This window comes from Oreochromis niloticus, linkage group LG20 (assembly GCF_001858045.2).
Source record: "Oreochromis niloticus isolate F11D_XX linkage group LG20, O_niloticus_UMD_NMBU, whole genome shotgun sequence".
In the NCBI taxonomy this organism is placed as follows: Eukaryota; Metazoa; Chordata; class Actinopteri; order Cichliformes; family Cichlidae; genus Oreochromis; species Oreochromis niloticus.
Window position 1 is genome coordinate 29,429,710 of NC_031984.2, and position 24,620 is coordinate 29,454,329.

General features: G+C 39.7%; 1 protein-coding gene across 2 annotated transcripts in view; it reads left to right on the top strand.

Annotated features, from left to right (window-relative positions):
- LOC100695575 (plexin-A1) overlaps positions 1 to 24,620 on the top strand; it is a 310,610-nt gene that overhangs the window by 41,476 nt on the left and 244,514 nt on the right. For both annotated transcript variants that reach the window (XM_019350036.2, XM_003449115.5), the window contains exon 2: positions 2,154 to 3,529. In XM_019350036.2, the coding sequence (XP_019205581.1) occupies positions 2,354 to 3,529 (1,176 nt within the window). In that variant the 5' untranslated portion in view covers positions 2,154 to 2,353. The remainder of the gene's footprint in view (positions 1 to 2,153; positions 3,530 to 24,620) is intronic.

The following is a 24,620-nucleotide window of genomic DNA, read 5'->3' on the forward strand; positions in this document are numbered from 1 at the left end:
CTGCATGAACTAATGAAAAGAAAATTGAACAGTACTGTATGTGGTTAGCCTTTGAACCGCTGTTTTGTTTTTGTGCTGGTTAGAGTCTGTTTGACAGACATTGCATATCCTGGAAGGTGACATCTGCAAATATAGCCCATGTGAAGCCCCTCATTGGTTTGAGGACTACAGTTATAATGCTCCAAGCTTGGGATCTAAACTGGCCTCATCTTGGGTTTTCTCTCACCTTGCTTGGAGCGGTTGTGCTGCGTTACCTGCTAATGCTAGCATTAGCTAGCAAGCATGCGATTCACTGTGATTTTAATAAGATAGCTAGCAAAAAAGTAGTAATAAAAATAAAGGATGTGTTGTGTTGAAAATACACATGACACTTTTTTTTGGCTGTTTGTCAAATTTCAACTTATTAAGTTAACCTTGAGGAACTTTCTTGGATGTAAGGCAAATTTTAATGGATTGTTAACATGACCCCACTCTAAAACGCCACAAAGTCATTCAAAACATTTTGAGCTACCTTAATACATTTTAAACTGATCAATTCCATTAAAATTCAATCCTGTACAATGTGAATGAATAGGGAGCCAAATTTATTTTTCTAGCAGGCTGAAAAATTGTTGGGGTTTGTTTTGTTGTTGTTTTTTTAGTAGAACATTTAAACTTTTCCTTTTGGAACAAACCTCAGTTGACCAGTTGAAGAACTTTGCAATTTTTTTTAAAAACTTCTGCTGTGGTTTCACTTTGCAGTCTTGGAGTTTGCTTGTACTTTGTGCGGCCATGAATTGTCACTTCGCCTATCGCTTCTGTGCTTTTTGCAGGGTTTTGATATGTCACTTATATTTTGTATGAGCACAGTGTTGCTGGGGCAACATGGATTTTTTTTTACAGTATCCCGTTTGACCACTGTGACAAAACTGGCAGTAAGCTGACTCTGCAGTGCTGTCAAGCACTACAAGCGTATCCCTTCTTGAACTGCACCAATCATTTCCAGTGAAGTTACACAGAGAGGAAGAGGAAAGCTCTAAAATGGTGGCTGCGGGGTTTGTTAACTTGTAGACATGGATACTTTTTGCCCAAATAAAAAGGCTTTTTATTCACATAGCAAAAAGAGGTTGCCTATAGCCAAATAAATTAGCGCTTATATGCCAAATTCTTTTTGGTTAGAAAAATGCTTCACCTTCAAATCAACCAAATCAATTTCACCTTCATGAAATTGAATTGGTTGATGTGGTGCAGCTTGCAGGAGCGCCCTATCCAGGATGCGCTGTGTCTCTGGCCCTGTCCAGTGTCACCTTGGTAGGCTCCAGTGCAAAGTGCATTTTGGGATAATCTCAAGCTTCCCTTGACCCTAAACCAAATAAGTGAATATAAAATGAAAGTAATGGAATATAGATGAATGGTCCATCACCTTTTCTCTTTCCTTACTCTTTTCCCTAGTTTTCATTTATAGCAATCTTTCCAGTCATCTCCACTTCCACTGGTATGAAGCCAAATAGCTTTCACTTCTCTCCCTCTAGCCGTCTCTTCTGCTTTATCTGCTTTGACCAGTTCCTCCCTCCACCTTTCTTTTTCAGAAGGCAGGCTGCCTGTATTTCTCCGCTCTGTTTCCCTGTAGTAAATATACTTTAGGACTCTCATGCAGCCCTGCTTGTAATTTATGGGTGTTTACCTGCTATCACACATCAGTGGCTGGCCCTGGGTATGTGTGTGTTTTAGTTTAGGTTAGTTTTTTTGTGTATGTATCGCAAGCCTCCTTTTCTATATGTCTGCTTATGAGCACATCTACAGGTTTTGAGGTGTTTATGTATTTATGTGTGTGAAAGTGCACCCTGTCTGCTGAATCCTTTAATACCTCCAGACAATCAATAAGCAGAAGAGCAATGCTCGGCCCCTGTCTTCTTTTAAAAGATGCACTCCACCGAGTGGTGCGAGCCAAGAGTCGAGAAGTCAATAAAACAAAGCCGATAGTGCCCTCATTTGTATTTTTGCTTTTTGCTTTTTTTGGTTTCTGCTTTCAGCATCTGGTCCTCAGAGTCTGAGTCAGAGTAATATTTAGTGGCTTGTCATTTTGATGTATTCAAATGAATCATTGTTGGCAGTTCTCTGGAAGTGTACAACTATATATTGACAGTTTTTGTTGTTTTTCCTTTTGTTTGCAGGGCTGGTGGCAGACAAGGCTGAGGATCAGGGGATGAGGTTATAGAAACGACAGCAGAGACAGGAGGAATAAAAGACGGGGGAAGCCAGTCGCTCGGAAACTCCTCTTTTGCATCTTTTGCACCCCGCACTCCTCTAAGGCGTTGACTGACCCAGTAAAGGATTACACATTCACACCACCCCCTCTCCCCTCTTCACCACCATGTCTTCCCACCTTAACCTTCCCCTTCTCATCCTCCCCATCCTCTTCCTTGTACTTCCTCTCTCCATGGCTTCTACCTCTACTACTCCTTCCACGTCACCCTTTCTCTCCTTCTCCCCTCCTGAAGGAGGCCTCACCCATTTGGTGGTCAACAACAAAACCGGTGAGGTCTACCTGGGTGCCGTCAACTGGATCTATAAGCTCTCCAGCAACCTCACCAAGCTACGAAGCCACGTCACCGGCCCTGTCACAGACAACCCTCGCTGTTACCCTCCACCTGGTGTACAGTCCTGCCCCCACGAGCTGGTGCAGACGTCTAATGTCAATAAACTCCTTCTGCTCGATGCCTCCCACAACCGCTTGATTGCATGCGGAAGTACTTCCCAGGGAATATGCCAGTTCCTGCGTCTGGATGATTTGTTCAAGCTGGGCGAACCCCACCATCGCAAAGAGCATTATCTATCCAGTGTGGCAGAGGCGGGCACCATGTCGGGCGTGGTGATTTCCCCGGATATTTTTGGAGGCGGAGGGAAGCTCTTTGTCGGCACTCCTATCGACGGCAAGTCCGAGTACTTCCCCACGCTGTCTAGCCGCAAGCTGATGTCCAACGAGGAAAACGCTGACATGTTCAGCTTCGTGTACCAGGATGAGTTTGTCTCTTCCCAGCTCAAGATTCCCTCAGACACGCTCTCAAAGTTCCCCGCGTTCGACATTTACTACATCTACGGCTTCAACAGCGAGCAGTTTGTGTACTACCTCACCTTACAGCTCGACACCCAGCTCACTTCCCCAGATGCCGCCAGCGAGCAGTTCTTCACCTCTAAGATCGTCCGCCTTTGTGTTGACGATCCCAAATTCTACTCCTACGTTGAGTTCCCCATCGGCTGCACCAAGGACGGAGTGGAGTACCGCCTGGTTCAGGATGCTTATTTAGCTCGGCCAGGGAGCCGGTTGGCACGTTCGCTTGGTATTCAGGAGCACGAGGAGGTTCTATTTACTGTGTTTGCGCAGGGTCAGAAGAACAGAGCCAAGCCGCCCAAGGAGTCAGCTTTGTGCCTGTTCACAATGAGGCAGATAAAGGAGAAGATTAAAGAGAGGATTCAGTCGTGCTACAGAGGAGAGGGGAAACTCTCCCTGCCCTGGCTGCTCAACAAGGAGCTGGCCTGCATCAACTCGGTGAGTGTTTCAGACAGTAACTCCCAGAAGTGTTTTCTTTCCTTGTGATCATCCGTACCTGTGCGGATTGTTTCCTCCTATGATTGTGCAACCTTGAATTTTGCATTTCTTAACCCCGGAAAAGGAAAAATTATGTCTTTTTTATTGTTTTTGTGAAGCTTGTTTACAGCTTTTATTTGGCTGATAGCCTTTCATTACCTCGCACCTTTCCCAAAGCACTGAAGTGATCACAGGTTGTGCCAATACTGAGAAGGCTCTGTCCAGTCATTGAAGCAATTTTAATAGATTAATTAGAGTTTTTTCATCATCAACACATGATCATAGTGAGACATCTACTTGGAAAAGTTGGTAGAAGAACCAACAACCCAAAAACACACATCTAGTGGGCGTGAGAGAGGCAGGCAGTGAGGTAAACCACTGTAAGCCATGTGAGTAAATAGAGTCTTTAACTTAACAACTCATTATGCATCTATTGTTATTATAAGTGCTTTTGGATTCTTGTTATTGTAGTATTTTAAGTGTCAGTATCATGTCAAAGGGGCCAGGTTTCTGCTTTTCCAGAAAAAGGGAGATCCATACTCCCCTCCTCCTCTTAGTCAGAACCAGATATCTACTTAGTGGGTAAACAAAGAATGTCAGCATATCCTCAAACATGGCAAAGTGATGTTTTCCATTTTGGTTAGGGCAATCAAAGTGTAGGCGCAATTCCACATTTTGTGCCACATGGAATAAATGTTATTATAAGAACAGCATTTCAACATAGTGGGAGAATGTGTTTACATGATCTTTCTAAGAAAGAAGCTGTTTGTTCTGAAGCAGAACATCCAGTCTACCTGCAGCACAGTAGCCAAACTTCCATAAAGTGTCTAATGATCCATGTGAAGGTACCAGATGTGAAACTAAAAGACCTAAATTAGAATAAATTGACTTCTGGTTGTCAAGTACTGCGAGAAGCACCAACACGGGCATGAGCTAGAGGGATGAAAACTTTCATGCATCTCAAATTAGTTTTTAATTTTGTTAAAATGTCCCCATATTTCTTTAGTCTGAGCACACAACAGCTGTCTTGCTGAGATTTTGTGCTGTTTTTTTGTTGTTTTTTTGGAATAATTTCATCTACAGGTAGTGGATGGCTCGTCTTTGCTCATACTCATAGATGAGCTGGCCTAAGGGTGTCTTAGAGACACAAGTGCGTGTGTGTGTGTTTCACCTGCGCCTGTCACCCACATGTCACACACACTCACAGCCCTGTATCCTCATGAATAATTCACCTGGTCTCACCTTCTGTTATTCAGTCGGTGCTCCGTAACACCCTGCCATAAATCTCTGAACTACTCTCCACCTCCCTGTCTCCATTTCCTCTTCCCCTCTCTGCTATTCCATCTTCTCTTTTGCTCCTACCTCTTTACTCTAGTCCCATCATTAGCATAAGGGCTTCTTTCATTTTGCTAACCCCACTCTCTCTCTGCTTCTTCTTTTATCTTCTTCTTTCTTATTCTACTCCGCAACTCTTCTTCTTGACCTTTTTTCATTGTCTTTAATTTTTGACCTGTAAACCCCCCCTTTCCTTTTTTTTGCAATCTTGTTTCTTTTGGTTGCCTTTAGCTTCTTCTGTCTCGTTCCCCTTTTTCTCAAGCCTTTGCTCTTTCACCATCTCTCTCTGCCCTCTCCTTGACTTTCCTCTGAGTGATGAGGTATAGAGTGACTTAGTGTGTAAAGCCAGAGTCTGGATGTGATCTGAAAATACAATGCGGATAGAACAGACAGTGCAGCGATAAAGGGGAGGAGAGTGATGAAGAATGACAGAAAGTCAGAGTGGTGGGCTTTATGGAAGGTGGGGGCATGGACTGCTAGGAAGGAAGACAAAAAAGGAGGTAGCAAAGACAGAAGGGAAGGTGTGAAGAAAAGTGAGACCGAAGCCTGGTCGTAGAGGACAGGAATTAATTAAAAAATGTTAGTGATATAGGAAGGCAGAGGACATAGAAGGCTAACTAGCAGATCTTTTTAGGTACACTAGCAGCTCTAGACGTGTCAGTCAGTCCAATTACGGCAAAAACTGCTGGATGCATTGCCAAAAAATGTGCAAACATTTATGGTCATTCAAGGATATAGTCTTCAGTGATCCTCTGATCTTACTGTAAGCAGATAAAAAACAAAATATAAATATATTCATTTAGCATTGGAAGAAAACCTTCATAGACCCCTTGTTGACTTCTTATTCAGTCCCATATTCAGATTAATGCAGACTCCATTCCCATCAGCCCTATCCGTAATTTTTGGGAAAGGTTAATTAGCAGGTATTAGCTAAACATGTTAATCTGCCACTGTTGACATGCACATTATAGGTGGCAATCATTAGCACTGCAAAACTGTTGGCAGTCCCATAAGTATTTGCTGTGCTTTTTGAGAATGGCTAATTAGTAAGTGTTAGCTTGCTAAACATGTTAAACTGTACACTGTAAAATGTAATTCTAGCTGTTTGTTATTTCAACATATTATTCTATATCAGTTTGACGATAGATGACTGAAGTTGTTGTTATAACATAGAATTACAAGTTAAAAACGTCCCAATTACACCAAAAAAAGCTAACTTGAAAACTCATGTCCAGCTAAATCAGAAACTTATGTGAACTTGACAATGCGGGTAAGTTGAGCACAGCAGGATTCAAAACTGCCTCACGTGACTGCTACCGAGGTGCATCATGGGGAATTGGCGGTTAAGGACATGCTCACTTTACTTGGACGTTTTCTAATCGTCTTCTTTGGAATATGCTTTCAAGGTGAGTAACATTGGTTATAACTATAAGGAAAGAGAGCTACAAAAGTTGGAACATGTTTTGAATTTATGGCATGACGTGTGTTTTTCTCTTTTACCGAAATGTTTGCTTTAGCTAATGTAACTTTAGCCGACAAGGTCCAGCTTGTGTGTCATGACCAAACTTGACCTAATAAACTGACACATGGCCTTTTTTATGGGTTTAATGTGGCGCTGAGCAAATCACAAGTATTGTGCCGCTAGCTTTAAGGTTGTGCACTCACCCTGTTGCGATATTAGCAAGCTAACTCAGCTAATTAATAAAGCTTATTTCATATTGTCTCTGTACTTGTAAATTTCTTTCAAGTTCACAGGCTGTTGTATTTTGGTGGAAGTTCATTTTGGCAATATTTCCAATAACTGGCTGGGTTCAAAAAGAACTTTTTGGCAGGACTCGGATGCTTGTTGTCATCTGTTTACCCCTATGTAATCACTTAAGGTGTTATTAACTGCTGCATGCTAAGCTGCAAGAGTGCACTGAGGACAGAGACAAAATATGGTCTACAAACCAGCATTATATTAGTTTTTATCAGATAGTCCTCCAGTGTGCTTATTTTTTGCTTTAATTATATTGTGCAGTTATTTGTTACCCTGAAATGCTTTATGCTTAACAACAGCTCACTATTTTGACTTATTTTTGAACTCTTGTGATCAGTATGACTAGATTGTGTGAGTTTCCATACTAAACGAGCTGTAGTGATAAAATAATTGGCATCAGAGACACTGATTTTTGGCATGGTATACTGCAGAAGTTTTTTTTTTTGCATAATTTACCTTTTAATTAAACTGCATTCTCTGTATTGTAACAAAACTAACATTGTTTATATGTCAGAAAATTAGCAAACATGAATAAATGGCGAAAACAATATAATTATAACATATATTTTTATTTTACTTATTTTAGGTCTGTGAAGCCAAACTTGATGCTGGGGATTTATTTTTGTCAGTGGAGTCAAATGGTAAGTTACAATTTGTGCATTTTGTCATACTGGAAACACCTCAGATTATATTGTAATTTAATAGCTCTGTAGAACAAATGATATAAAGATTGTAGTGTCAGGGTACTTCTTAAGAAGTAATATGGCACTATTGATGATCACATGCAGGTGGCATAAACTAAATATTCAGACGTGTTACCAACAAATGATTCATTAACAAAAGCAATGGAGCAGACTGTTTAGGTTCTTGTGGTTGTAATAACATCCATAACTGCAAGTTTGTCATTAATTTATTTTCACAGGTCTAGATGATCACATCTGTCTTTGTCATTTAAATGAGGTGGACTTGCAAACTTTGTGCTCTTTGGGGTAAATTGCTGTCCACTACATATACACAGAATCTGCACAGTATTTCAGATCTAAAAAGGGAGTATGTAATGGACTTGCTGGCTTTAATGTAAAAAGCCTGTTGTGTAACTTTAATGAGGCAGTTGGACTAAAACAGTATTGCTCATCAAGGTAAACATCTGAGGAATAAGGAAATTGTTACTTGTCCTTTTACTCAGTGTTCTTTTAATCGCACGTTTACTAAAGTTTTACATCACATAAGTCATTTTCACAATCATTCTACTTTAAAAGATTTCAAGACAGAGCTTATTGTTCTCTGAACTTCCTTGTTTGCTGAACGGCAGGTAAAGTGCATCTTTTTGTTTGTTTGCTTTTGTGTGTTTGTGTTTTCTCTAATGGGCCTCAGATGACTGTTTGCTTAAATTTGGGTCTCAAAGAATCTTTTTTTAATTCTGCCTGTACTCTCCACCCCTCTTCTTCTATTGCTCAGGTTGAAGCAGAATTTGCCCGTCTTACATCTGTTGACCTGAAAGGGTTCCTTTTTGCTGTGCTTGACCATTATGGAGAGGTTCGTGGAGCTGTACAAAATCAAGAGCGGCATAGAAAGGCTAACTAGGCTCATAAGATGCTTCGGAGATGATGTAAGTGTTCAACTGCGAAATCTAATCCTTTGTTTAAGTTTTAGGTTATCCAGTTCAACTGATGAACTCATTGAAAGAAAGCTGATAAGTAAAGTCTGTCATCATATTTCACAACTGGACATTTAGTGTGGTAACTTTTACAGAATCTATGTATATTGGTGGTAGGTTGGATATCATATTCTACTTGAATGTCCTGATAAGCCTGATTCAAAATCTCCAATGATAATCATATATTGATGGAATTATGCATCAAAAAGCTGTGAATTTGGAGCTGTCTACATGCTTCATAAACACTGTTTAAAAAGTGTTTTTGTTTTCTTTTTGACTTCTTTGACCAGAGCCCTACACAAAGGAAGAGGACAGAGGACCTCATTTTCTAAAGGAAGATCCCTCACACACTTTCAAGACTGTGAAGGTTAGCATTGTTTCTTTTAGTAAATTTAATAATGACAGCACCACAGTGGATTTTAAATTAAAAAGTACATGTGTACTTTTTCCTCACCAAATGTATTATTACAAGATCTTTGACACTGGATTTGGTCTGGGTTTCAGAGAAACTAACTGGCAAGCTAGCATTGATATTATTAGTGTCTTGTGTTTATTCATGTCTTCACCAGGGTCTTTGACATTTCGCTGCTGTACTGTTCACTTCAGCTTTACGTTTGATTTCTCACATTGTATATTGTAATGGCAGAGATATTAGGATATTTAAGGGGCTGCAGTGGCTGCTACAGCTGTGGGGGGCAATACTTTGGTGAAATGTCCTGGACCCTGGAAAAGAGACTGTGTAGACTGGGTAAGCAATTAAAGGTTACTGGCCGAGAGTCATTGGGCAGCTGGGTAAAGGTGGATGTTGATATTCAGTGCCAATTATGCAACCTGTTCAGCCATGTCTATATGCTCTTTTTTCATGCTGTTAATATAGGGGGAAAAAATAAACTTTAATCAATAAACTGATTAAAGAAGCATTGTCTATGGAGCCATAATCTGATCCTGTAGTGTAGCTGCAGTTTGCACATTTCATGTATTCTCAGCCAGATTTGGTTTAGAGCACAGCCAATATTTAGCATAAGTAGATTTAAATTCACACACTGGTGATGGCAAGCTACATTGTAGCCACAGCCACCCTGGGGCGCACTGACAGAGGCGAGGCTGCCGGACACTGGCACCACCGGGCCCTCTGGCCACCACCAGTAGGCAACAGGTGAAGTGTCTTGCCCAAGGACACAACGACTGAAACTGTCGGAGCCAGGGCTCGAACCGGCAACCTTCCAATTATAAGACGAACTGTCAACTCTTGAGTCACGATTCAGTCATCCACCCATGTGTGTGAATGACTGAATGTGTAAAGCACTTTGGAGTCCTTAGGGGACTAGTAAAGCACTATACAAATACAGGCCATTTACCATTTAAATTGAAAATTTTGTTTGAATTCTGCAATTGAAGACATGCTCAGTTATTTATGAACATGGTCTTTGTTTAAAGCAAGAAATGGATTTGTAACATGGGGGTGCATATCTCATTCTGAAAAAACTTTAACAACTAATAAGTGTTACCCAAAGCCAATCACCATCATCCAAAGCATCAGTATGGCTCTTCTTTGGAAAGACATGAATTGTTAAGCACACGGGATATTGTGTAATTGTAATTGTGTAATTTTTTTTTTTTTTTTTGTCTTTGAACCCTTTTATAGCCGACAGGTATTGAAGACACGTTTTCTAAGAGGATGAAAGTTGGCATTGCGATGGTGAAAGAAGAAGACATCGATGTGTTGGTTGTCCTTGAGGTGGCAGTAATCCTGTCTAATCTGAGGGATGTCTCAAGTGCCATTTCCATGCTGATGGGCCTTCTTTTTGCCCTCAACATACACTATCCAAAGGAACTTAAGGACATCTTTGAAGTCATTCAGAACATCCTAATGAACATTGGTGGAAGGCAGTGCATCTCACTAGTGCATGGTCTAAGAAACAGACTCTTGCAGAAAGCCATGCAGAACTGTAATTGTATGATCCTTAGTGTTAAGGACAGTTTTTATTTTACTGTTTGTTTTTTTTATTCTTGCAAGTTCTCATTCTCACTTTTGTATGTCACTAAATGACTACACTTTACATTCCAGATTAGACAATTACTCATTTGTTCATGGTTTAAGAAACTTATGTGAACAACAATATAATGCTGGACTTTGCAGATGCTTATCTCATGCAAGTCAGTAGTTTTTCCTTTGTTTTGCAATTGAGCAGACTCAAACTAATGTTTCTGAAATATCCATATTATCAAATGTTTCAGAAGCATGCAGTCATTTTCAGAGATATTGGTTCTGTGGAATTTGTTGCAATTGTAAACGAAGACAAATACAAGAGTTTGATGTCTTAGTTATTATAAACTGATCTTTACTGTCACTTATCAAAGGTTTTGTACTATTTTAATATTTCAAGTTTTATGCTAACAGGTGTGACTGAGCACAATGAAGTTTAAAAATTTTGTAAATGTAAAGAATAACTTTTCTAAAATAGCAAGTGTCCCGTTGATACATTACATTAATGCAGACTTTATGTTGTTACTTCACAAGAATCACTACTGCTCCTAGAGTATTGGTCAGAATTTCATCTTCACCCAAACTGGGCTCAAGACCAAGTTCAAATTTATTGTTTCACAGGGAGCAGCCTTTGAGTTTTGATGGATTGTGAGCCTGATGAGCTACGTCACTGATTTTTCTGTTTCTCAGATGACTAAGATGGCACAATAAATGGTGAATGTTGGGTGCTCATGAGTAATTGTCTTGTCATGTTCTTAAAACAAACTTTCTGTATGAAATGATCAGATAGACTTTAATGGAATCTGTGGGGTTTTATTTTTTTTTCTGTAAACAACAGAAAATTAATTTAAAGGAATGTAGGTATTTAAACCTGAGCTCTAAGATGAACCTAACAGGTAGTTTTGCTGAAATGGATGTTAGAAAGCCAAAAAAAAACAAAACAAAACTTAAGATGTTTAATACACATTTTTCTTTACATCCAGTCAATCAACTCTGATAATTAAAATGAAACTGATTTACAAGTTCACTCAGCTACCTTAAGGAGATCAGTTAATTAATAAACTTAAATCAACTTAGCTAACAGATTATGTTAGTTAAGCTAAAATAGATTCCTAAGTTAAAAGAACTACTAAAGTATTTGAATTAACTAAAAAACCCAAGTCAACTGAACTAGGACAAGAGTTTAAACAATAGATTATTTTAATTTAGCTGAAAGGGTTTTCCCAAGTAAAGATGACAATTAAAGGAGTTGAACTGACTAATAAATCTCAGTCAACTAAACTAAGATGAAAGTTTAGACAACATGTGATTTTTCATTAAGATAACAATTGGTTGTGTTATAAGAACAAACTCTATTTCTTGACTTAACTTAAAATTTTAAGGCAGCCCTTTACCTCATATTTTTAAGTTGAAACAACAAGTTATATTTTACAGTGTAATTGCTAATGTGGTCAATATTATATATGCGAATCATTACTTTTGCAGCATTGTTACAGTGAGCATGTAAGCCTGCTGTATTGAGCATTCAGTTGTTGACAGTAGCAGCTGATTAATGTGCCACTTTGCACCAAGAGAAGAAAGGTTACTTAAATATGCTGCGCAATGTTAAATTAATTTGTTGATTCTAATAATATTATTAGCAATTTTAGCATTGCACTACCATATTGTGCTTTATATATACTAGTACATGTCTGTTTGAGCTGTTGACCATTAAACGAAAATGAGGTCCACAAATGCTAAGAATGGTTCATTTCAGCCCATTTCTTGGTGGTTGCTTAACTACTTGGTGACATTATAATATACGATGTGTAAGTCAGTTTTTGTAGTGATATATTAGATGTTATTGTCATGAAATAAAGAAGGGTAGATTGTTTTTATATGGTGCTACAAGGGATAAACAGCCAATTTTAGCCAATTAATATCTGACTATAATGAAAACATTATGAAATCTTAATATCTGAAATGGATAACAACCTTCAGGGGCTTAAGATAGACCGGGGTGCTCAGCTCTTGATTGTGTAGCAGGAGTTGGCTCCTCAACTTGCGAGTTGACCTACAGAGAGTTTCTAAACTAGACCTGCAGAAACTTGGGTTTGTGCAGCCACGTTTCTTCATTATTATGTTTTTTGGTCTAGACCCTCGCACTCAAGTCGGGTAAAATGTACACGCTTGTGATATGAAAGAATTTCCCTTTACTTGAACACAATTCAGATTTTTAAATATACCTGTTATGTTGAATGTCATAATTGCTCAGAGACTTTTCTTCTTTAAAGAGTCACAGCTTGGTGCAAGACAGAAACAACATCTCTGTCACAAGCCCGCTGGTGCTGTGCAAGCTGCGCACCTATAGAGTAAACTCACAAGGCCATTGTGAGTTTACTGTATAGGTATGCAGGCGATTATGCTAATGAGCATACAGTTACACGATCGTCCTTTATGGCCATCTGTCGTTCTCCCCGCTATCTATCAAGGTTGTGTTGGTGGAGCTCGCTCTGGGATGGCGCCGTGAGAAATTCATCATCTTGTACAGGCATGTTCATAGTTTCCTGATGGGAGCGGTGACAGCTCGTTGCTTTTGCGTGAGTGTCATGTGGAAACTATCAGCACAGGCTCATTTGAAGAGACAAGGTGAGGTCATTCAAACTGTAATCTCTACCTGAACTCTATCAAAGTTAATCACTTTGTCTGACGCTAAATCTTTCTATTAAGCACTTTTTGGGTTATTGTAAAAAAAAAAAAAAAAAAAAAAAAAAAACAGGTCACAGTTTTATATGTGCCCAACCTCAGAGTCTAAAATTCCAAATCTCCTCTGGCAGCTTAGGTGGTGTAATATAAAAGTTTGGATAGCAAATCATCGGTATGATGTTTGTTTTTCAGAGTCTGTAGGATGTAATTTATCCAGTGAGTTGAGAGATTTGGGACTTCTGTTAAAGCACAGAGTTTAGTGTGCACAGGTAGATCATGAAATCTTTAAGCTAAGAGAGCAACAGGACCAACTGGAGGGAATTTCTGTCCTGTGTTTGTACTCAAACGTTTGTTTGCTCAGTTTGCTTGCCTGCTTGCCCGGTGGTCAGTAACGGTAGAATGAACATATAGTATCAGGGAACATGGTTAGGAAAACAGTGATAGGGAAAGGGAGAGATAAACACAACAATGGAGAGACAGATGGACAAAGGTTTCTTAACTCTGCCCAGAACAGTAACAGTGAATGTTATCCCAATTCTTAAAATTGCTTAGGAATGATACAAAAGAGACTTCTTAGAAGTTTCCTTATTCCCTAATGCGGTCCGATCATCCTTCAGTGTGATGTGAGGAAATAAAGCAGGTGTCAGGTGATGCTCACAGGCTGTCAGCAAAGGTGAAAAACTGTACAATCAATGTTAACCTCTCTGAATGAGCTGGACTCAAAATGTTTACTCCCATTCATTTGAATCCACAGTGCGTACACCTTTCCTCTTTGCCTTGTAGATGTGATGACATCCAAATGTGGTCAGTATAGAAGTACAAAAGGGCTTAACACACCCACATTTATCAGAATGTACTTAATGCTGGTCTCTTTGTTGGCAGATCCATTTTTACTCTTCTTCTTGGACGATCACCCGGCCAGTTCCAAAGACAGATTTACAGCAGTGCCAAACTCTTTCGGTTTTTATGATGATTCCTTTAACTGGACTCTATGGCATGTTCACTTACTTGGAAGTGTCCTTCTATCACTGCGCTGACTTGAGCTTTTCAATCACTTTTTTTAGCTGAGTTTGTGCTCCTTTGTCCTCATGGTGTCGATTTTTCCACCAGACTGACTCACTAAAAGTCGAACCTTTCAGATAGCATCGGTATATTTATGTTACAATCAGCTAAAACCCCCTTGACTACACACCATCCACTATTTAAATAATTACGTGGCTTCCAAAGGCTGCTGGCAGCAGCAGTGATGATTTTGGCGTGTCCTTTAAAAGGGTGTCATCCAAACATGTGTTTTAAAGGGCCATTTATAACTTTTTCTGTTTCTATGAAATTAATATTTTTTAACAAAAATCAATTTATATTCTGTGGCTAATGCTGGATTCACCCAATTTTTTCAAAGGGGACCTATTGTGATTTTCTGTTATACTTTGACTTTTAATAAGAATTTCAAATAATGAGATCAGCTTATGTGCAAGTAATCCCTATACGCTGAAAGGTCAGGCTTCCATTGATCCATTGGGCCACCATTGGATCTGTATGTTAGTGAGAATGGATATTTATGATAAGGTCAACTCCAATCAGAAGAAACATTGCTTAAATGTAAAAAGAAGGGAATTCAGTTGACTGTTTTCGGAGAGCAGCTCGAGCACGGCCTGGTATAAGAAATGTACAAGAATTATTTTAAACTGTAAATCGTGCAACATTATAAAACTAAAAATATATGATTTGTGTGGGGTTTTTTTAAGTTAGTCCAAGTAATCTTCCAGTCATCTTCTCCCATAGCTCTACACCAAGATAGGTGTGTCTGGGATTGCAGGTCTCTCCCCGTGCATCGTTATGTCCGCTTATTATCAGGAAGAGGCCAGCGTTGGTCCTGCGGGAGTTAAACTGAGTGGTGGGTGACCTTCTCTGGCTGTGGGCTGGAGTCCAGCTCCACAGCTCTGCAAGCAGCCCGACCCAGCAACACTACAGCCTTAGCATGACTAATGAGACTGATTCAGACAGAGAATGGGAGAGATACTATCCTCTGTGTGTGTATATATGTGTGTGTGTTTAAGGCTCACTTTATCTCCATTTTTTTCTGCCTCTTCCCCACTTTGTATACTTCTCATTTGTGTGTGTGCCCACCTCTTATCCTGGCCTCCAAAGAAGCAGGACAAAACAACGGTGAAAACAAACAGAGGAAAATGGCCTGATAATAAAAGCGTGCAAGTGTTCATGCATGTGAGTCCGCACTGTTTGCACAAAACAAGGTGGACGTCAGTGGGAAAATTGCCTGCAGAGAGCAAGAAGACTCCTCTATTGTTACTGCTCCCTCTCTCTGCCTGACTCTGCCTCTATCTTTTCTCCCTCTCTTGCTCGCTCTGTCTCTGTTTTTCTCAGAGCATAATAGTGTTTATTAATATTTATCAGTGTTGATCACTGCTGGCCAGGATTATAGTCTATTTCTGTGGCATTTTGTATTCTGTCTTCCAGGCGGCTGGTGACTAAGTGCGTGCATATGTATTTGTGTCCATTCACTACTTCATTCTTTCCCAATCTCGCCATTGTGTCTTTAGTCTCATTAGTGATGGGTCTCATCTACATTGCATCAGTCTTTGGGCCTGCTGGGTGGGGAATTTGAAGGCTTCAATGGCTGTACTTATATTACCATTTTCTTAATATTTGATGAAGAAGCTTGATCATTTATCTTAAAGTAAAATATACATTTATCAATGCAAACACAATGCAGTAGGGGTGAAGTGGGAACTCTAACAGTGGTAAAAGTTCTATTCATTTTGAGCAAATAAGGTTTTCTTTTACTTGGAACACTTCGATTTGGTCCTGGTTAAACAATTAGGTGATGATATTATCTGAATGTTAATAGAAAAGCCTGGAACTCTGTGTACATATATGAAAAGAGATTGCTTCCATGAGTCCCAAAGAAGGCATTTAGCTGAAAAAGAAAGCTGAAAATTGCCTTGTGTGCACTATTAATAGTGAGTTAAAGCTAAAGAGTTAAGTAGCAATCTGTAATACATACAGCAATCAGAATCTTATTCCCGTTAGTTTATTTTGGATGAATGAGGCAGCATTAAATAACCTTAGTAATTAAAATTAATCATGTATTGTGACACGACTGTTTTCTTATCAATTAGCCTCCAGCTAGTTTAAGCTAATTTAGCTAACTGGCTCCAAGCTAAGCACCACAGAGAGAGTATGCTACTAAACAGCAGTGTGTTGAAGAGCTACGAGACTAGCTAGACTCAGCCAAAATGCTCAAAACACAAAACAAGACACAAAAGACACTCAGTGTTTTTTACTTTTGTGTTTATTACTTAGGTTTTCAGGGAGCTTTCAAATGGGAGATTACAGTGGTCAGAAATACTCATAACACTAGCTGTAGAGCTGTATTAGCTACATTTTAGAGGTACTCAAAGCTAAAATTATGTTATGATCTACCTTTCAATTGTTGCAAGCCAAATCTGTCCAAGTGTCTTTCGCCTTGACATGTTCAGGTCCACAGACTGAACATGTCAAGATATAGACAGGGCCATAGACTGCCATTCGCCTATATCCTGCCTGCATGCCTTATTCATTTGCACCAGCACTTTTGTTCTATATGTTTTCTATTTAACACTCGCACTGGATACATTGGACAGCAACTTAAAGTTCAGCATGCAGACTGAAGCAGCCAGGGATTGAACCACCAACCTCCCAATTAATATATGACCTGCTCTACCACCTGAACTACAACCACCCCAGAAAGTTTAGACAAACTCTCATGGTGATAGCAAACCACTTCACAGAAAAGTCAAAGGACCAAATTTGTCCAAATTTAACTTGTCAGATGTTTTTCATTGGGAGCTATTGTAACTGTTGTAGGACTATTGTAGCATAGGTGGAGAGGCTGAACATTTGGCTTTGTGACTGCTGAGTGGAAAAGGAGCAATGTGTGTGATAGTTGATTGCAGTTAGAAACAGGACAGAATTTCATTTTCTTGTGTTTTCCTTGATGTCTTATGTGGACTGTGGACTTCCTGCTGTCAAGGGATTGGATTAAGAGCCAGTTCGTTTGTTGGATGGGTCGGGAAGAAAAAAAAGTCTTACTTTCATTCTGAGTGGCACCCCAGCTTTTGCCAGCAACTGCTACACTTAAGAAACTTAAGATTGATGATTGATAAATTATTCAGATTCAGGCTCTATCACGGTTTCAACTGTAGGTGGTTCACCATTGTGTCTGCGCTACAAGTGAATAAATGAAATACAGTAATGCAGTTCTGCATTACGAGCTGTTCCAAAGTAATGGGACATAAATGTGTTCTCCCCCAAAAAAGAGGCACTCAACCTATGATCTGTACATTGCCTTGCTTTATTTTGCTACTGTTGACACTGTTTCTAGAAGAGCAGGTGATAGCACTGAAAGCAGGCTGTGTTATCTCAGGCTAGAGAGGGAACTTCCCCTTTGTATTAAAAAACTCAAGTTTTTTATGACTCTGCTGGAGACTAAGTGACTTGGAAAGAGATTCTTTTACAGCACGGTGATAAATACATGCGGCGTAGGGGTGAATCGCTGTCAAATGCTGTCTAGAATACAGCCCATTGGGGGGGAAGTACTTTTTGATGAGGTGCACTTTTCTCTCCTGCCTTTTAAAGACGTTTTGATGCATGACACAGCGAAATGTTAGATACCTCGAGGCATTTTAATGAATTCAGCCGTAACACTTCCCCATATGTTTTTGTGTCGTGATATTTTCTGCTCCAGGGTGAGTCACATAAGGCCCCCCCTCACCCCCTCTTCATTTTGAAATCTCCTAATTTATATTAATTCAAACAGGGAAATTCTCAGATCCAGTATGAATGGAATGGTGCCCGTTAACTAAACTTAATGCACAGTGGTGTTCATTGTTAAGTGTACCACATGACAAAGTGGATTAATGGCTGCAGTGGCACTCATGAGAGTGTGAGCTTGTTACGGATTTGGAGTGTTTGGAGCTTGTGACTGCTTAGCCTTAAAGCTGTTTGAGTTGGATCTGAAGTGACCTTTTTCTCAGAAACTCAGCAGCAGATTTCCGAGTTGACGCTGAACAGAAATATCAACAGTGAGAGCGCAGTTTAAGAATTGCTTTTTAAAATGAATAGTCCTTCTCTATTAGGGTGAAAAAAAAGTCTGGAGCTGGTGTAACTTCACCAAATAGAAGAAAAACAATTCTCCTATTAGCTATTTAACTGGGTCAAAAAGTCAACAGCTTCCTCCCCCCTTTCACTACGAGCCTCTGGTGGTCGTCCAGGCCACAAATCAATGCAGCACATTCACAAAATGCTGACCTGCAGCATCTAATGAAGAGTGTAATTATTTATTGATGGGCGTTTATGCTTTCTCGTGTTTGCACGGGTTTATCACAGACATCTGTGCACGCACGTGTGTTAGCGCAGCCGCATTAATTAATTAATGCATATTTGTTCCTTCAATTATTCATATACTGTACGTGGAAATGGAAGGGGTATATTCGTGCACGTGCAGGTTTACAGCAAATGTACAGGTTTGTCCCAGCTTCGTTTGGGTTCTCCTGCCAGCTACTCAGCAGGCTCTGCAAGGCGAGATAAAACTTAAAGACGTCCCTTGGCGTCCTCTGTTTTTTCTGCCTGGATATGGATACGCAAATACAGGTCTAAAATCCATTTTGCCTCAAGCTATTCAGTTTTTACTTTATGTATCTTAAACATTTCACTACCAACATTTCTTAGAAATATGTTTGATTCTTCACCAGAACAATGTGTTGAAGAAAAAAAGGTGCACGACCACGTAGGAACTAATAACTGACTAACTGTAACTAACTGTAGAACAGCACGAACTTTGCAGTCAACAATGAGTCAACTTCTTTTTTCCCCAGATAACAGTATTTCACTCAAATGCGATTAGCCTTGAGTGATGGATGTCAGGATGAGTCTATGATGTGACATCCGGGCCTCTTTTGGCACACCCAACATTTGGAGCTGCTCATGTCCATCCTATGACTTGTCGGTCACATGAGGCCCGCTCGACACCTGCTGTAACCCGTGTTAAGCCCCGGCTCATAACATTTGGGCCACATCTGGTCTGAACAGTGATTGCCAGTGCCGTATCTGAGCCATAAATGCCAGCCGGATCCCAAATTAGGCCCAAATGCATCTGTTTTCTGGGTTTGTTCACATCATATTACGTTTATGCTAGATATATAAAATTAATTTACATATATACACTAGGGCAGGGTTAGTACACAGCTAAGGACGGAAACAGTCACTTTTCCCAAATGCATTATTGCATCTTATGTAGCCCCCATTGTACGCAGCATAAAATGTAATATATCAATGGTTCAAGTTGAAGAGAAACTCTGATCCTGAATATGATCAGTCTTTAATCACAATTTTAATATGTTTTTACCAAAGAAAACCCATTAAATTATTATTATTTAAATCCCCATATATTATCCCCTATATGTTGTCAATACAGTCAGTCAGAGTAAGAAACGTAGTTTTAAATAGCTCCATGCAGCATTATTAGCACTTTAACCTTAAGATCATTCTATTGATCTTGAAGACGAGGTCAGAGGTCAATGTGATGTGATATTTTTAATCTTTATTTAATCTTTAATAGATGCCACATTTTTAAGAATCATAGCTTCTCTGTTCTAAGGCTTTTTGTCAATTTTTGACCAATAAATAATTAAGTTGACCTTGAAGACCTTTGTGGATGTAAGTCAAATTTTAATAGATTGTTAACATGACCCCACTGTACAGCCCTACGAAGTTTTATCAGATCATCATCCAAAACTTTTTCGAACTGTCGTGTTCACAGGCAGAATGACACGCAGACACGTACACGCTACCAACAACATAACGTCTTTAGCGAAGGGAATAAAGCGTTGTTAAAATCATTTGACGTCATGATATTAAGTGTGTGTATCCAAAACCACCAAAATTTATAGATGAGCCAGCTTCTCTATTAAGTTTCTGCTCATATCTACAAGATGATCAGTGCAGACATTGTTGTATTCAGTTTAATGCTGGGGCTTCTAATGACGTACTTTTGACTGGTCCCTTTGAAAAACATTTGGATTAGTTTGTATAACTCACATAAAGGCTCCTTGCTGCAGTGCAGAAATGTATTCCTGCTATGATTTGAGTCAAAGTGAGTAATTTGTCCTTGTTGACTCCAAACTTTGTGATGTGCTACCTTTTTACATATTTTCTTACAATATATATATGTAACATATGTATGTGTGTATGAACTTTGTAAGACAGCCACTCGTAATCCTGTTAAATTGTCCATAGCATGCCATTTGATTTCAGTCTGGTTGCACTGCAGTGTGCATGAATGTGTGGCATTGAAGCCGCATGCCTATATTTTCAGCTTGTGCCTGCCACTCTCACCATACAGCCCCACAGTATTTTACAGCCTCTCATATTTGGGTGAATTTCTGTAGAGGTCTGTAATAATTGGATTATGGCTGTCAGGGAAGGCTTTAGTTCAGATTACACAGATTTTAGTGTGCAGTGCTCAGATGGACAGAATAGCTTAAAGAGCATCATCTGGCTCATGTTACTTAGAAAGTGCATTTTGGCAAATTCATAGATGTGATGTTTGCCTACATTTGGTAAATGCAGGCCAAGAGTAGCAGATGCGTTCTGGAAACCAAAAGTGTTTCTGTATCCATGTATCTGTGTCAGTCTAGACGTGTGTGATGTCTTAATAAAGTTTTCTGGCCCTTAAAATCCTTAAATATTACAGTAGATACCACCAAGTACTAATCCAACCTGAAACTATATATACCTCAGCACAGCTTGGTACACCTGCCCAGTCTCAAGCTTAAAAATGAGAGAATATAAATATATTATTGTGCTGAAAACTTTTGAGAAATATTGATTATTATCTCACAAATACAGAGAATAGGTGTACCCTACTGATCCAAGCGCTGAAGGTCATGTTTCAAAAGTATTAAGTCGTTGTATTTCATTCCTGAAACTGAACATTCAGCTGCCCGCACAGAGAACACAAACATCCCACAGAATTTATGCTAATTAACAGCAGCTGAAATGATCTGCCAGTGGTCCCCGTCTTAAGTGCTTAAAGCATCTCTTTGATTCCAGACTTTAGACAATCTGTATGTTATTCCATTTCAGGTGTGTGGACTCAGAGTCACCCATGTTATTGAGTGAAGCTGCTGTTCTGAAGGAATACAGCTTTGCAACAAAGTGCTGATGGGAAGCTCAAAAAAGATGTTGGCATTCAACGCTGTATCAACTACAGCAGTGTCTCTAAAAGGGGGGAACAAGTCCCCCCAACTGTAAGTGATTGTTAGTCTAGCACAGCAATTCATTACTGAAAAATGTAATGTGATTACAATTAACACCCAACACTGACTATAACCGTGAAGATATCCTAGACAGCAAAACTAAAACTAAGAAGGCCTGAGAATATAACATAAGGAAACAGGGAGATATCTGCTTAGGACAAAACTCAAAATACCATAAAGGATAAACGTTAAAGAAAATGTTAAAAAACGAAACTCAAACGCCCAGGACTGTGACATCAAATGCAGCTAAGAGACATAGCTTTAAAGCGCTGATGTTCAATACAGTAAAACTGTATTAGGCTACGTTCACATTGCAGGCAAAAGTGCATCAAATCCGACTTTTTTGACCCTATGCGACCCGTATCCGATCATGGTATGACAGTGTGAACGGCACAAATCCGATATTTTCAAATCCGATCTGGGTCACTTTCGTATGTGGTACTGAATCCGATACATATCTGATGTTTTAGAAAGCGACTGCTGTTTGAACGGTCATGTCGCATTAAATCCGTCTTTTACGTCACTGACACAAGACAGACGCCAATTATCAGCGCCGGAGAAGCGCCCGAGAAGACATCGTGAACGCTTCCTGGCCATCCAGTGTAGATGTCAGTGAAAATGTTGGGAAGAAAACGTTGGAGAAACGTGAACATTTTATTTGTACTGTATAATCTGCAGATTGTGACAGAAATCTGCAACTATCCTTTCAAGCACCGCTCCTCTAAAACAGCAATAAGGATAATTATTAGGTCATATGTAAATAACAAAATAACTTTATAACTTAAAGTAAAATTGGGAAACGTAAAGTCCGAAACATTTATATTAAGGGCCATCAGTCAAACAATAATGTTTGGTCTGGGTCTAAACAGGAGATAAGTCATGATTACATGTTTTGTTACAGTACAAATTTCACTAATGTGAAGATGAAAATAGACATTTTTTAACAGGCAGTGTTGAAAATATGTATGACTGCTGTCAACAAATCTACTGTGCCAAGAAAAAAAAAGCCCTGACATGGCAGAGTGGAACTTTCCATGTGGAATTAGCTCAGTTGATGGCAGAGGCTATCTGGGGTAAAGCGAGCTGCTCTCCCACTGTGGCACATTAACCTATATGGCCAACTGACACGCCAGTGTTGGATCCTAGCCTTCTCTTCCCACAGATCGGTCTCAGCCTCTAGGGATTTCTCTGCTTTGTACGTTTTGTTTTGCTTCACACCTTCATGAATTTATGACCCAGAAAAGTTTCCCAGTGGGGATCAGTTCTTCACAATTGCAGAGACTAACAGGGATTTCAAATGCGCTCCACCTTGTTTTGGAATTCACCAGGGCACCACTTAAAGCAACAGGACCCGCGTTCGTGATTCAGCCTCTCCGTTTGAAAGTCGGCAATTAAAACTAATTAACCCAAAAGTGGGTTTCAAGGCGTTTTAAAGTACATTGAGTGCGATAAACACTGAACTCGATGAGGCTTCCTACATGCGTGGATTCCTCCACGGAGGAGTGGAAAAATGGAAGAAGGGATAGCTTTAGTTAGGAAGTTAGACAGTGGGTTATTTCCAGAGCTGTTCAGATAATTCCACATTTACTCTATTGTGTTTTTATACTTGGGCATGTTGTGCAGACGCTGTTTAAGGGGAATAGAGTGCAAAAATACAATAAAGAAGTGGGAAATTGGGGGTTGATGTGAGCTGAGTGCAAAACACGCTGCGGTGTCATGCACAGACAAATACATCTTCAACAAGTTTACACATTGCAGGTCAGTCAAGTGTTATGTGTTTTTATGTGAGTTATGTTTCAACTCCTTTGACTGTTTTTATTTGAGACGGGGAGGGTGAAAGAAATCGAGCAAAAACGACAAGAAAAGCGCACAAGATTCAAGTTTGGGTGGAGAACAATGAACCAGCAGAGTGCAAGAAAACTGTGCAGAATAAATCTAGCTGTGAAATAAATGTTGATCTCTTGGCATCCCAGCAATTCCACTGACTCTGACCTCTGAGGCTGAAGTTTCGCTCTCTCTCCCTTTTTCGCCTGCAGCTTTTCGTTCCACCAGAGCACATCTCCATGCTGCCAGGCTCTCCCTACATCCCTCCATTAATACTCCTCATTTCATCCAAGCCAAAACAACAGATGCTGAAATGTCGAAGTGTCTTCCCTCCACCCGTGAACTCGCAGAATAGTGGAGGAAAAAAAAAAGAGAAAGCATATTTGATTTTTAAAATTTATTTATTTATATTTTCCACATAAAAAGCCACCGACGCCTCGTTAACGAGGATGCCGTGTAAATAATCTGCCTTTTTTATTTGTTAAACTGAAGTTAACAGTTCGTTGACACGTTCACATTTTTTGTGAACAGTTTTTTGTTGTTTTTCTCCAGCTGCTGTGTTAGTGTGTAGTGGATGACTCAGCATGGTTAAGTTTGGACTGCTTTTTGCAAATAATCTGGCAGATAACGGAAATGGTTCTCCCTTTTTTATTTTTCCAAGACTGGCAACATCTATTACTGTGGTATTAGTTTGTATTAGTTTCCAGTAGTGAATCACTGAACCTGAAAGAAAAACCTTTAGTGGCCCTTAACTAAACGTCTGTGAGTGCTTGTATAAACAAAAAAAAGAGAAGTGAATTCAGCTTTCTTTTTAATAAATATTTGGGATGGCAGTTATTTTTAATGCCTTGAAGCATCTATATTTACATATGGCATTTCTTGGCATTTCTTCCAGAAGCTACTATAGCAAAAAGCTCCAATCAGTTCAATTGAATTCAGTTTTATTTATACAGCACCAAATCCCAACAACAGCTTCCACAAGGCGCTTTATATTGTAAAATAAAGACCATAAAATAATACAGGGAAAACCCCAACACTCAGACGACCCCCTGTGAGCAAGCACTTGACGACAGTGGGAACGAAAAACTCCCTTTTATCAGGAAGAAACCTCCAGCAGAGCCGGGGTCAGGGTGGGGCGGACATCTGCTGCGACCGGTTGAGGGTGATGGGAGGATAAAACACATACGGTGGGAGTGAGAGATTAATAATAAGTAAATATTGAATGTAAAGTGTTGCATAAACACATAGAAGTTCCACAGAAGAGAGGCCTGAAAGCTGAGCGGCTGTGCTCTCAGCTTTCAGCTGGATAGCAGCTAGAAAGTGCTACACTAGATAACATCTGGATGCATGCTCAATCATCCAGGTAAGGAAATCCCAAAAAGTTGATTCTGTTCATCTGGATGTAGCGTTTTCAGTGGGAGAAACATTTTGACGCTCATCCAAGTGACTTCATCAGTCTCCAGTAAACAACGTGCATGTAAAATGCTAGA